This window comes from Agrilus planipennis, unplaced genomic scaffold (assembly GCF_000699045.2).
Source record: "Agrilus planipennis isolate EAB-ADULT unplaced genomic scaffold, Apla_2.0 scaffold252, whole genome shotgun sequence".
NCBI classification, from domain to species: Eukaryota; Metazoa; Arthropoda; class Insecta; order Coleoptera; family Buprestidae; genus Agrilus; species Agrilus planipennis.
Window position 1 is genome coordinate 19,221 of NW_020442420.1, and position 15,643 is coordinate 34,863.

The 15,643-nt window shown below is 33.9% G+C and overlaps 1 protein-coding gene across 1 annotated transcript in view; it reads left to right on the forward strand.

Moving 5' to 3' along the window:
* Positions 1-4,835, forward strand: part of LOC108739747 (ganglioside GM2 activator-like) — a 10,565-nt gene extending 5,730 nt beyond the window's left edge. Inside the window, exons 3-4 of the mRNA XM_025980205.1 lie at positions 2,644-2,841; positions 4,613-4,835. Of these exons, the coding sequence (XP_025835990.1) occupies positions 2,644-2,841; positions 4,613-4,762 (348 nt within the window). The 3' untranslated portion in view covers positions 4,763-4,835. The remainder of the gene's footprint in view (positions 1-2,643; positions 2,842-4,612) is intronic.
* Positions 4,836-15,643: the final 10,808 nt, after the last annotated feature.

Genomic DNA, 15,643 nt, shown 5'->3' on the forward strand with positions numbered 1-15,643 from the left:
GATACTCAATTTTTTTTTATTTCCCTCTTGATATTAAATAAAGCGTAATCATTGTCAATTAATTTTGATGACTATTACTAATTTTTAAATCATCTTGCAATTTTACGCATAATTCATCGAAACTCCTAATGGACATTCGAAAATAATTAAAAAATTTGGAGCTATCCTCTCGTACCTCATGAAATAATGTTACAAGTTCACCCATCAATTGTCTGTTTTCAAGTAGTGGATGAATCCAAAATCTTCTTGTTTTTTGTGTTTTTCTGCGATTATGCCATATCATTAGTAACAACATGCGTTTTTTTCTTTCGTCCATTTTGATCATGTATCAAAACAAAACTAAACCGTGAAAAACCGTGTGCAGTGTGAACGCAAAGCAAAATGAAATTACGGCACGGCACGGCACGGTTGCCGTTAGAAAACCGTCTGTGTGAAAGCAGGGTAACGTTTCGATAGCATGAGTAGCGAGCTTTTTCAGGGGTCCTTCCACACCCATACTATGGATGGATACGGACTCGTGCTAGCGAAGCGTAAGGAACTCCAACACACGATGGCCTTTAAGACCCGGATCAAAGCAGCATCGTTGTCGTTTAGTTGGAATTGTTAGGTACAAATCACCTGCTTTTTGACATGTTTATGTGTCAATATTGAATTATAGGGTCATAAGATAGGGTAACGTCTTGCCGACGAAATGATCAAGTAACTTTTTGAAAGAACACCCTAGTTAAATTTCGAGGTCTGTTCAAAAAGTATAGCGGATTTTAAATTTACGTTAAGTATATTCGACTTTTGATTTTTTGTGGCATTATGTTTCTCACTTTTACAAGCTCGGTCATGTTGAATGTTCTACCAGTCTTGTGATTGACGATCTTATGATGATGATGATGACCATTTGAATAAGGAAAATTCGCGCAAATACCTAACCTAATAACCACTATCTTTTCATATTAATAATAAAATAATAAGTCTAATAAATGTAATTTAAATCTTTTGACGGGTGTTTGTGTTTGTGAAAAGGTTTTGAGAGTTGGGTTACTTTGGGACAGTTTTCAGAGAAGTAGAAGATAGAGAGGGTTAAAAAAAAATATATTCCACACATTCGTTCTTCCAATTAAGCATTTTCGCTCGTACTACAGAAACAAAAAAAAAAATACCGACAATAAAATGTGTAATAACATAACGGAAAAGGCTTTCGCTGCCAGTTGGTCGCCGGTTAGAGTTCCTTTTTAACATTTCGCTGGCACGAATGACAAGGTCTTTTTATCTCCGATGGTGGATTAATCAAAATTGTATTTGCTCCATTCGTGACTTAAGTTTTTATTTTGTATTTTGCTACTTTGTAGACAAGGCTTTATTAGTATCAAGTGAATTCAATTAATTTTGTAATAGATAGATAGATAGCTTTATTAAAAACATTATGTTTTATATATACAAGGTGCAGTTACATTTACATTTACTTATTTTCTCTTTTCTACTTTCTCGTTTTTCTGCTATTTACCTCCTTATTCATATTTTTCTCATCTTATTTAGACCATCCTTTCTTTCCATTTTTATTAATTTTCTTCTCCTGCTATTTTTCTCTTCCACAAGATTTCTCTCATCCTTTTCATGTTGTTCACTCCTTCCAGTTGAGCTTTCCAGCTTTTTGCAGAACTTCCCGTTTCCCCACATCGCTCAAAAATATGTTCAAGCGTCTCTGGCTCCTTTTTACATAATCTGCATAATTTCTTTTCTTCTTCCTCCCAATACCTTGACGCTCTATTTTCGCTTCCCAATCTGAATCTTGCAGTTAATTGTAGGTGGTTTTTTCTCTTTACTCCTTCATCTTTCAAATAATGAGGTTTTTCTTCTCCTTCTTTCCATAATATCTTGTACTCTTGAGCGAATTTCATGTTTCTCATTTTCTCTCTCCTTCTTTGTTTGTCAATATCTTTAGTTAAGTTTTCTAGTTCCTTCCATACATTTCTCTCATTTTCCAGCTTCCATATATAATGTTTGATTGACCATCCTCTCTCCATTAAAAAATTCTTTCTTTCTTTTTTCCATCTTTCCCTTGTGGTTTTCTTTTCTTCCTTTTGCAAGAGCGCAATTTTGTCCTTAACTTTTACACATTCTTTTAGTATTGCGTTGCCTTCGGAATTTAATATTTTTTCTTCGTACTTTAAGGCCCTTTTTGAATATTTTATGGTCAGTTTTTCATATTTTGTTTCTTCCTGAAGAAGGTATCTCGGAGTACTCTTATCTAGCTTTAGTGTCCATTTAATATATCTGTCCTGAATACTTTCGATTTCTTTTCTCTCTTCCCATCCCCAGATTTCTGCCCCATACATTATTATACTTTCTACTAGTGTCTCGAAAAGAAACATTCTCTTTTTCCAGCAATCTCTTAAGTTTCTTTCTCCTATTCCCTATTTTTTTTAATAAGAATAATCATAATGTAAACTTATCTGGAGAAAAGGAACAAAAGCTGAATCAATGTGGAAGTTCATCAGTTACTTTAGTTTGCAGTTTTTGATCGTTGTTTTAATTGATTATTTTCACTAACGTTAAATTATTCAGACATTTCATTCTGAAAATTGCACCGAATAGTCATTTGTAATAGTCATAATATGGGGCAATTATTATGATTATTTATTTTTTCAGGTCAAAATCGATATTTCTAAGCAGCTAGGATTTATGGGATACGTCAAACTTCCATGTATTGCTAATTATGGATCGTGCACTTTTGGAAGAATTTGTGAAATTTTGGATACGTATCCGGAAGATTCCTTTGCGTATAAGGTTTCTTGTCCTAACTGGCTTAAAAAAGCGGGAGTTAAATGTAAATGCCCGGTCACAAAGGTATCTTTAATTTGCAGTTTTTCACGTCAACTTATATGAAGATGTATTTCTTTAGTTCTATAATGTTATAATTCCACAATTCTAAAGGTGAGATCAGAAACGTCACAGAAACATTAAACTGCGTATATTAATCAATATATTTATGTAAATAAAAATAGACTTCGTCATTGTACACCAATGTGGTTGCATTTCGGTACTTGTAATGATGTGAGAGATCTAGTGGTTAAATGTAGTAACCTAGGACATTTCCATATTTTGACGAAAGTGTTAAAAAAAATGTTTGGATGGAATTTCTTATAATGGTTTGCGAGTAGACCACTGACCACCAAATACCCACATAGAAGAAGTCAGAGTGTATTAGAATACTCTTCATTGTTTCTAAAGTGATTCTCAGCTAGAATGATCTTCAATATTTCTGATAGGATTGCCTATTCGAGAATGTATGAGTGGTGACTGTTGAGGATGACTTTTGACACTATATTAGGACATTTTACAAAAATTTCGACCAACGTATTCTAGAAATTTTTTTTCTTACTAGAATATTCTTAAATATTTTTAGGGTGATCCTCATTTAGAATGTTCTGGAACTTTCCTCAAGTAGAATGTCCTAGAGTGAATTGGACCAGAAGAATCGAGAATGTTTGACTTTCGAGAATCGTTATGTGTGAGTGGTGTAGCCAGGCAATGACACTAAATTCGGGACGTTTTCACATATTTCGATGTGTCTTAAAACATATTTGAAATCTTGTATAATATTCGAGATTCCACCAGTCTCGTATGTGTTTGGGTTTGCGATTTGGTCATCAAACACCCCTTTTCGAAAGAAAAAGTGAGAATGTAAGCCCATCGAAGCGGATTGTCTAATTAGTAACGAACAACTAATAAAATATTCTTATGAATAAATTTTTGATCAGTATTCTTTCGACAATTTATTCTATTTGGTATAAGTGCCTTAATATAACGCGGATGAATACGTCGTGAGTTCAGTTTGATAAGCTGATATCTTTAATTAACAAAGACGTTGTTCAACATTCACGAATTCCACAATAAATAGCAAAATTGGCGTTTTGCTTTCTCAGATATTTCATCGTTCTTTCTTAAAACTCACCTCCATACAATCATCTGTGAAAATGATACCAACAACAATACCAATGAAATATCTAGGAAAGTACAATTTCATGGAAAAATATTACATCCACATTCGTTTAGATTTAAATATTGACGTGACAACGTCTTATAATTCGATGGAGCCGGCTGCACGCACGAAAAAACATGACTCATGCGGCGTTACCTCGCTCTGAGGCGTTCCATTTAAGGCTTGAAGTGCAAGCGAGAGCGCGGAACGAGCGACAAAGAGGCACAATCGGCCTCCGCGTTCGGCAGCGTTCGACATCTGTCTCTCTCCTACTTGAGTGAGCGATGCGTCCGCGTGGACAGCTGCTATACAATAATACATTTCCATTTACCTCCTTCTCTATATCCATACAAAATATCTATCAAACAAATAAAATTAAAATTTTCTTTTCAAAAATGAAACCATTCCATCAGTATTTTCTTATGACGTTGTCACGTTCAACTATCGTCAGTAAACCGACTTTACAGACAACCGATTTTTAACACATTTCTTCTTGCCATTTTCTTTTATCATACTAAATGAGAGAATTCCGAATGCTATCACCTCTGTTAAAAACACTCGTCAGATATTTGTAGACTACATAGATAAACTATATCAGCATGTTTTCGATATGATTAATAATGTTATCCTATTAAGGGCAGCTATGGGGTAGCAAATGTTAGAGTGCCCATCGAATCAACAATCGTACCAAAATGGATAGCCACGGGTGATTATAAAGCGGCGTTAATAATTGACGATGGAAATCAAACTGTTGGTTGTTTCAAATTTCAATTTCGCTTGCGTTAAAAATTCAATGGAACAATTAAAAACATAAAAATTTAATTTTAACTACTGTAAAATATGAATAAAACGATTTTAACACTGAAATGTCTTTTTTATCTTTAAAAATCCGTAACTAAAAAACAATACAATACATCTGCGTTACAATAAAGTTACAATTACCTGAAATTGACTTTCTTAACGTTCCGTACCAAAATGATAAAGTTGAAACACGTATGAAAGCAAATTCATAATCAACTGACTGTATTTTGAAATATTTCCTTGATTTAGGAAAATTTTGGACTGTTTTGTAGGAAGTGGTGAACCGATTTTGCGGAAAAGCGTTGTAGAGTGGAAAATTGGAAGATTTTGTTAAAGATGACTTCGGTGTGTCTTACATAACAGTATAAATAATTAATGTGAGAGTTTAAAAATACCTTGTTCACTTGTTATTTTAGAATTTTATTATATTTTTCAACTATGACTCTTAACGAGCTATAATCAAATGCAAAAATCGCTCTCTAACAATCTTGAAAACTCAAAATGGTAAAAAGGGTTAATAACATCATACAAATAGAAGCTACTTCAACTGCATTAGTAAATAATGCAATAACTGTTTTTCACAGACAAAATTTGGTTCTACGAAGAGAAACTATAATAGGGGCGTCCTTAAATTATCTATATAGATATATACGAGTGCGAAACGTGGACGGTGGGCCCGGCTAAAAAGATAAAAGCAGAAGCTTTTGTGATGTAGTCATATGGTGATGATGAATATATCGCAGGTAATGTAAAAAAGAGTCAACGTTTGCAGCATGTTACGCTAAAGTGTTTTTTATATTAATTTTGAAATACAATTTATTACAAAACATAAAGTTAATCTAATTGTAACACATTAATGCATATCGCGGGGAACATTCGACTTGATATACCAATATACAGAGTAAAATAATTCGAAGTGGTCTGCATTCTGTCGAATGGATCTCATCAGCGCGTCGCAGGCAGCTCCGACAGAACACAGACCAACTTTTACCTGCTGTCTTAACAGTGCGTTTTAGAAAATACTACAAATGGCGCAGTAAACGCCATCTGTAGCACGATGCTTTTAATATACAGAGTGTTTCTAAAATAAGTAATAAGCTTACACGAGGTAATGGTCCGAATGAATGCCAGTTCGGTCCTGGTAGGGTCACGTAGGGAAATACGACATTGCCACACAGCATATTTAAATAATTACTAATTGATTTACTGACCAACTAATAGGTGTTAGTTTGCAATTTCAAACAAATGAATTAGATGTACTAACAGAGGGAAGTCAGTAAGCAAAAGGGAGGTATGATGGTAGAGTACCTTCTGAGGATCATCCGCAATCGATCCCGCTAACTGTGGAAAAAGGTTGGAGCCTCAGTAAAAGTTACGTACCGGCATGATCGTCAAAGGTTAGGGGATGGTGGTGTTTCCAAGAACTCGAAATAGCTTACCAGTGCCGGAGTGCACGTAATCTTACTAGGAGACTTATTTTTTATGGAAAAACCTTCATGTTATAAATTTTGTTTTGTGCTTGAATTTACTTAAAACTTGAAATTTATGCTCTTTGATATAATTAAGCAAATGAAAAGAGATTGCAACGATTCCATTAGGTATATTTTATTTGCAGTCGGATTTATTCGAAGGTTGCTCTTAATACTCATTGTTTATATTAAGCAAATACGTGTTTTGGCAATTTTTAAAAATCAACCCTTAAGGATGAAATGTTGCTACGTTTGTATTTGCAATCTAAGCGACATTACATAAAATTAAAACGTTGTAAGGGTGAATTGAGAGTTAAAAGGTTTTATGAAGAAACAATATTAATTTCTGCAAGCGAAGTCGCAGGGAAAAGCTAGTACTTATCTTAATATCTAAAATATAATTTAACAATATGTCTATATACGGGATGCGCCAAAACTCCATTTACAAATAGACACTACAGGTTCCTGGGATAAAAATAAGTCCAGTGAACCGAATTTATCAATATTCCATATTGACTCGATTGCCCGTGAGAGCGCACCACAAGTACAAAAAAGAATAATTAAAACTACTTCATACGATTTCAATAAAATTCAAAACGTAGAAATGCCTGTGGAGGTACCAATGTTTGATATGATTTTTATGATTTTTACTAACATACAGTAAGTACAAAACAACATTTTTTTTATCTTAGCAAAAGACGATATGTTTTGGACATTTAATGTTCAACTTTTATTTGATTATGAAGTTTCAAAATTAGCTGTCTGGTAATCCCCAAGTATTTTTATAGAGATCGCAGGAAGAAACTCATTGGGGCCAATTAAAGACATTTGTAAGCTTTTAATACTAAGAACGTCCATTATGGCAAAGTCTTCATTCTTAAAATATCCTGTCGCAAAGTATTAATAATATATTATTATATGTACCTTATGGCAATATCATTATTTTATTTTATTTTCTCCCTGCTGTCCACACTTTTCCGCGCTGACTAAATGCACCCTCCGCTTTAAATGTAACATTGAATAAACAATTTTTAATTTCTTATTTTTTAATTCCAAAAATTGCTTTATGTTTTCTGCGTATAAGTTTGAAAAGCAAACATTTCTTCAAAATATTGAAACCAAATTGTGCTCCTGATTAAAAAATATTTTTTGAATTTCTCCTTTCATATTTACTGTTTCAGCAAGAAAATTCAGTATTTATGGAACCTTTATCTCAGTACTGTAAGACAATAATTCTGCTAAATTAAACATTTGTTATTCAGACAATTAAAATTTCTTCCATTTACGCGGCCGTATTATGATTTTACAATGTTCAATTAACCCCCTACGTACGTTGTTATTTAAGGTAAAGAAAAGATTTCTGTAAAGCAGAAATGCAGTAAGAATAATAATATAAAGAGTTCAACCAATTTATTTTTTTGTAGGAACTCATTTTACGTTATAAAGAATACCTGCTGTGAAAAAACATTTTTTTATTTTAATAATTATTATGAGCTAAAATAGGAAGAAAACAACAAACAAACTATGGACAAACAGCCTATAAGAGTTATGTATTTGTTCAGGCATGTATACAGTGGAACAACATCGGTTATAACGGCAGTTCTGATGTACCGTCAGTTTTTAACAGTCACGCAAATATACTATTCAAACCAACACTAAAAAATCGGTAATCGGATATAGCATCATATTTTTATACCTAGAAATTTTTGAACCGATCATACTATTGTCGGTGCTTTCGCCCGTTGACACCTCGCATGTAAAATAAAATGTTGCCCATCCCCAAGTGCAAAATTCCGAAATTGTTTTATAAATTCGTATTGCGTAAACTTTCTTTAATAACGACTCTCAGCTATTACGTAAAATATCGCCGATTTAGATGACTCTATTATCAAATACTGCTGTCGTTTGTATATCAAAGTGGATCAATGGGGAAGGTTGTATACCACTTCAATTCCTGAAGTGTAACACTAAACTCCATAAATATTTTATATAATTACTCAGATATATCATTAATACAGTCATTCTCTATATTTAAATGTTTTGACCTGTAACGAAAATTCATACTAAATAACATTTCGGGTGCGATCCAAAAGTTCGCGGACCGACGCCATAAATCCTTCGAAAATTATTTTTGAGCTTTGACGCGCCATCATCTTCGAAGTAGAGTATCCCTCTGCATTTATGTACTGGTCCCAAAGCTTTTTCCACTCTTGGAAGATTTTCTGGAAGTCCATTTTTGGGAACTAGTCGAGTACCGTTTCGATTGTCTTTGAATTTTTTCTACGGTTTCAAAACGACGTCCTTTCAGCCTGATTTTTAACTTTGGGAACAGCGCCACGTCAGACTGAGCTAAATAGGGTGAGTAAGGGGAGGGGGGAACGACCACCATTCAATTTTTCGCCAATAACTCTCGCGTCGCAAATGACCTGTGACATTGGGCATTGTCGTGGTGCAGCGTCCAACTTTTTTCTAAGCTCCTGCGCAACCGCTTCAAAACATCGTAGTAAAAGCTTGACTTCACGGTCTGACCTTATGGCACAAATTCCCCTAACTTAAAAAAAAAAACGAAGAGAATGCTCTTCCCATTGCTTCTCACCTGCCTACATTTTTTCGGTTTCGGTGAATTAACGTTTTTCCGGTGACTTGATTGCTGTTTTGTTTCTGCATCATATCCATAAATCCACGTTTCGTGGCCGGCAATCAGTCGAGAAACAAAGTTTTCGCCATTTGAATCAAGTTCCTTGAGTTCTTCAATGTTTCACTCCTTTTGATCAACAGTAAACAGTCTCGGAATATACTTTGTTGCTATGAGTTGCACGCTCAATTCTTAAGTCAAAATTCGCTGACAAATTCCACAACCGATTCCAAATTTATTAGCAACATCTTCAATTGTCTGCCGTCGATCTTCGCGGATGCATTTTTGGATTTACGCGATATTGTCTGGCGTAATGGATGTGGAAGATCGTCCACTTCGTTCATAATCTGCAAGTTTTTCCTGTCGGCTTTAAAGCAGACATACTATTCAAATATCTGTGTTCGACTCATTGCATGTTCATTAAATCTTTGCCGAATTATTTCAGGAGCATTTTTTTCAAAATTAAAACAAAATTTACTGCAAGCACGTTGCTCTAATTTTTCGTTCATGTTAAAAGTCGCAGTTACAAAAACACGCGTAGGGTGGCTGCTATTGAACCTGGCAAGTTCAAATTTGCAACGTACACTCATAAAACATTTCCCTACCCCCACCCATCGACAGGTCCCTGAACGGCTTCATGTTTTCGTATTATGGCATCAGTCCGGGATACCTTTATTCGTTGAAAAAATATAAACTGTTTATTTTTTTAAACCTTTAAATAGCATTTTTCACGCTCATGACGTTTACTGACGAAATTTCACAGTCTACACTCGAAGTACTTACGTGTTAAGAGTTGGTTACACTCTAAAATTATGCAATAGGTCTAACTGTAATCTTCAATAAATTAAAGCTACTTATTTGCTACTTTATATTGCATAATGAGGGGATTCAGTGAGTTGGAGCAAAATTAGCGGTGGTTGTAGAGGTAAAGTAGACAAAAATGATGGTAAAAATACCTCGACTGGTCCTCCTTATTTGGGAAAATGTTTTAGTCAAAAGTTGTATGCTTGAAAAGTGGAAATCAATTGGTGACCTTGAATGCAACCGTAAGCTTAACCTTTCAGGTCATTTTAAGGTAAAGTTATTCTTTTAACGAGGAATGTATACCTTTGAGTTTATCAATGAGAAGAGCGGGAAATTTAATAATGGAAAATATCCTTGAAGCCGATTTGACCTTAATTTTTCAAAGACCTATAGGGTAATTCCCTTCAAAAAAGCGAAAAATATTGACGACTCGTTAATAGTTTAGTGGGGGATGACGCATGAGAAATGGGAAAGGTAATCAAGGGATAGGAAAAACCTAATAGAATGGTGGTTTAGGGTAATCAAAAGGGAAAATACATGCGCATAGGGAGTGGTAAGTTTTTTATAGATTACTCAATGGTAAATGGAGGGGGGTGGGAAGAGATAGACTCCTTACCATTGGAAATTATGTTAAAAATAGATAAAAAGGATGAGGGAGTGAGAAAATATACAAGGAAGTGGGGAGGAATCAATAGGAGAGTTTCTGAAGAAGGTGGAAGAAAGAGTCGCAGAGATAGATGATTGGAAAGATACGATTAAGGTGATGAGAGTATGTATGATTGTGAAAATAATAAATATGACTGGTAGGAGTGAGCAATGGCGGAATACAGTTGTTGAAAGGAAAGAATAGAGTTTATATGGATGCTTTGAATAAATGTAGAAAGGATGAGTGTGAAGCGGAAGAGTATAAAAATAGAGATTTGAATATATGGCAGATTAAAAAAACCAAGGAGGAATACAGTTATAAATTAATAAATGATTTAAGGGCGCCGAGGGACACAGAGGGGTTTTATAAATAATAGATAGGTATAGGAAAAATAATAAAGAACAACTGAGTAGTAAGATTGACGAACCATCATGGATTAAGCACTTTAAAAAGATATTGATAGGAAGTGAACAGAGGAATGTAGGAAATTTTGGGATAATGGTGGAGGGGAGGCAGGTAAGAGGAAGAGGAAGAAGGATCTAGAAAGGGATAAAATTATAAAAGGAATAGAGGCGCTGAAAATGAAAAAAGCTGTTGGGCTATATAGGATTTCTGGGGCGATATGGAGATTTCTTGAGATATTACACTGGACAAATTATACGAAATTATGGCAAGGATATATATGTAGGAGGAAATGAGTTACTTGAGAAATTGAGGTATTTAAGAGGGGGCAAGGGATTGTGTAGAAAATTACAGGGGTGTTGTAATTATGAAGACTTTATATAAAGTATGCACGGAGATATTAAGAAATAGGAAGGCAGTAGTAGTAGTGAGGGTTAACGGCAAAAAATGGGGAAACTTTTGGACGAATAGGGGTACAAAGAAGGGATGTAAGTTCGCAAATGTTTAATATATATTTGTGTGATCTGGAATGAGATGAGTAAAATAAGGGAAGCGGGGACAGTCGTGGAAAGGAGAGGAACATTCCATACGGAGATGATATTGTGTTGGTGGAGGATAATTTGGTGGGATTGAAAGAAATGGCAGGAAAGATAGGACAGTATTTAGTAAACAAAAGACTGGAGCTAAATAGTGAAAAATGAAATGTTATGGAATTTGGGAACAAACGAGGAAGAACGGGATAGGAAAAAAAATAGTATATAAGGAATTAGAGATAGAAAATGTGAGGAAGTATGCCTGACTAGGATTTATGTTAAGTGACAATAATAGGAATGAAATACATATTACAAATTAAGGGGCTAAAAGGGGGGTAATATTGAGAAGGTTATGGACATTGGGTCAGAAATTATGCAAGGATGATTGAGGTAGGAAAATGATAGGATTTAATGTGAAAGTGGGGTAGAAATATGGAAATGAGAGGAAATGGACGTGTTATATATGATATGTAAAGTTGGTATTCAAATTACGAAGAAGTACGCTAAATTACATAATCAGAAGAGAAACTAAATGTGGTATAATGTGGAATAATGTGAGAAACAGTGATAAAAAGGGTAGTAAAATAAGAGGAGAGGTTGGGGAGGCTAGACGAAGTGGATATAAGGAAGGACATTTGAAAAAAACTAGTAATCGAAATAGGGGTAAAAAGTTGAAATGTTAGAAAGAGGGCGGGGACTTTGAACATATTAAAAATTAATCAAGAACAGGTGAGGAAGTGGTTTAGGGAACGGACAAACGTAGAAAAATTGAAGAAGAATAGGTACAAAGAAATAATATGGGGAGAAGATTTAAGAAGAAAAGAGGGGTCTTGATATGTAGTGGGTCTAAAGAAGTGTTTGTGGAGAGACTGGCAAGGGGATTGAGTACTGAGGAATTTGGAAGGGAGGGAAATAAACGTAATAGAAAAATTTAGCATAGGGAATGAGTGCAGAGGAGATAAATATTGCAAAAAGAAAGACATGTGTTGTAGTACATGTGAAAGGGAAGCAGAGGGCTTAAAGCATGTGGTAGGAGGATATGAAGATAGTAGGGTTTGGAATAAATGCTATGAATTGGTGAATAAGGATTCCTGATGCAAATTTTAAGGAAAAAGAGATTGTGGCAGTTTTTAGGTCAGTTAAATAGGAATGAAAGAAAAATGTAGTGGGGGAGGGCGGAATAGATAAGTTAATATAGATAGAATAGTATTAAGGGTAAAACTGTATATAGTAGTTTTATGTTGAAATAAGAGTAAAAAGGGATAGTTAATGACTAAAACACTTGGTGTTAATAGGAGAGAATTAAAATTATGAATAAATTTGTTTTTGGGGGTAAAGAAAGGAACACTCTACCTTTATATTTTGGTTTAAGAAGTATGCGTTTGTGGTAAAGAAAGTCCACTTAATTATGTTCATTTTGATATTATTTAGGATATAAGTATGCTAAAATTTTAATTTTTGTTGACGGAATAGAGATAATACTGTGTTATGTTTACAAGATAGTAAAGAGAAATTTTGTTTATTTTGCTAGCTACATATACTAGGCAGTCTTGTAGAATAAATATTTGAAAGTTTGTTTTGCATACGTTTGATGCAAAGATAAGTTTAATAAAGATACTACTGTTAGTATACAGTAAATTTATCAAGTATAAGTTTATAGAAACGTTTTATTGCATACCAAATAAGTATTTAATTTGAAGGGTACAGTTATTTTCTACACGTCAACTAGAAACGTTTGGGTGATTTTGGATTGCCTTAATTTAAGAATAATATATGAAATATTTCACATTTTGGAATTGATAATTCAAAATTGGGGACACTTTTTACTATATAAGCAGTCGCATTTTTAAATTTCTTCCATTGACGTAGTCAAATATGCACTGGAAAATATTATCGTAGATTTAGGAGTGTATAATTCTTATAAATATTTCATTCAAATTTAATAAACTATTCGAAAATGATAAAAGAAATTGGGCCATTCTGTTTGAAGTAACGACGTAATGACCAACTTCCGGTAGAACCGGAAACGCCACAATTTCAAAAATATTTTCATTTAATAGATCCTATTGCCTCATAGAAATATATCAACTATTAAATAGGTATCTCTTTCTTTCTATATATAAATTTCTAACGAATGATTGAATGATTAAAATCAATCATCACCACTAAATGAAAGAATAATTATACTCGTGAGTATAACGAGCTGCGGCTGTAGGGGTGAATTAGACAAAAATTATCGTAAATAAAACTCGATTTGTCCTCCTTATTTGGGAAAATGTTTTAGACAAAAGTTGTATGCTTGCGAAGGGGAAATCAATTGGTGACCTTGAATACAACCGTAACCTTAACCTTGGGGGTCATTTGAAGGTAAAGTCGTTCTTTTAAAGAGGAATATATCCTTAAAACTACATCAATGAGAACAGAAGGGAAATTTGGTAATTGGAAAATATCCTTGAAGCCTATTTGACCTTAATTTTTCATATAAAATAATTCGAAGTGGTCTGTATTCTGTCGAAACTGCCAGACGCGGATCGCGATTTCGATCTTTTTGGATCTCATCAGCGCGTCGCAGGCAGCTCCGACAGAACACAGACCAACGTTTACCTGCTGTCTTAACAGTGCGTTTCAGAACATACTACAAACGGCACAGTGAACGCCATCTGTAGCACAATGCTACATTTTAGGATTACGTATTTTTCAACAAGGTCCACTTGTGTGGATATTTTATTCGATTAAGCTAACGTGCCTATCACGTTGAGGTTGGCTACGCCAGGATTCGTTTTCAGCAAGTAGATATCCACACAAGTGGACCTTGTTGAAAAATGCGTAATTCTAAAATGTAGCATTGTAGGGTTATTGGTGTACATATATAATGGGAGATAAGTTAATTAAATAGGTGAAGTATATCATCATCCATAATAATTTTCCTACATGGTGAACCCACGTACCCGAGCTAGTCTACCAGAACCTAGAATTGCAAAGAATCTCAACTGGAAGGAGTTGGTATTGTGCTCCGAACATCTCACCAGTGATGTTAACTTGTACTATGGGAAATCTAGTTGTCCGTGGGTGGGAACTCCATTTCCTTTCATTTTTAGTTTAGTCCTAATATAGTTTTATTTAGTCTTAATTTTGTTTATTTTAGTTTTAGTTTATTTTTAGAAAAACTATGTACAGCCATCTTGTATGTCTCTATAGGAGGCGAAGTTTAAATAAATAAATGAAATAAATTATATCGAGGTCTACACTTTTGTAAACTTTTGACTACTATCTCGTTGACGTAATTAAAAAAAAAATAGGTCACTTTCACCTTCTGTATCTACCCGTTTCCAATTTGGCTACAAAATATATACATCGAATACTTAAGAGGCAGCAGTTAATGGACAAAGAATTGATTTCAGGATAAAATCTCAGTAATTGGAGAAGTAAATCGGATAGACTGAGACCTTTGTTTCAGTTTTCTGCAGTAATTTTGCTCGAAATTTTGTGATTCTTCTCGTACATGAAGCAAACCCAGCACATTCTAATTTCTTCTTCTTCTTATCAATTGTTAATTATGCAATAATTACAAAGACCAAAAAATTTTTCACTGGCTAGATTAGATTTAACGATAGGGTAGGAAAATTAAATTTTTAGGGTTTGACAATAATTACTCATTAGTTATAAACATTCTATACTGATTAGCATAGATAAAAATATGTTATTTATGTATTTGGGTTGGGTGCGGACTGGTCAATAATTGCCGATCATTACCGATATATTGATAAAGGTAATAGCAACCATTAATTACTGATAGTTATCAATATACCGATATAGTAGATAATATTCGATAATTATTGGTAAATTGATAACACCAAGCTACTGATAACTATCGATATGTAAGTATATAATCTTTAATTCACGGTAGATAAATTTGAATAAGTAAAGCTGACCTAAATCTGAATTTGAACGCAACTTTTGCTTACTGATATTCTAGGAAATCCTTAAACATTGACACTGTTGATGTTCTTTTACTAACAGCAAATTGAAGGGTAGTTCCGTTGATATCATATAAACAAAATACTAGTACGTTTTAGTGTGCAAGGTTTTTATTAAGGCTGTACAAAAGCTCGTTTAAAACTTGAACAGAGCTTAAGCTTTTTGTTGAATTTCAAGTTATTTAAATATCTAATCTAGTTGCATGATAAAATTTATAGAATGATTTACAGCTTTTGCGACTCGATACGACGGTTTAACTTTATAAATGGTTCGTCAGTCATGGGAATCGGATCTTGAAGATTATTCACGCTTTATTAAGGTATGTTTTACGTTTTCTCCAAAAATCACTCTCCAAAACACATAATTACAACATTACTTTTTTAAGATGTAGCAATTCAT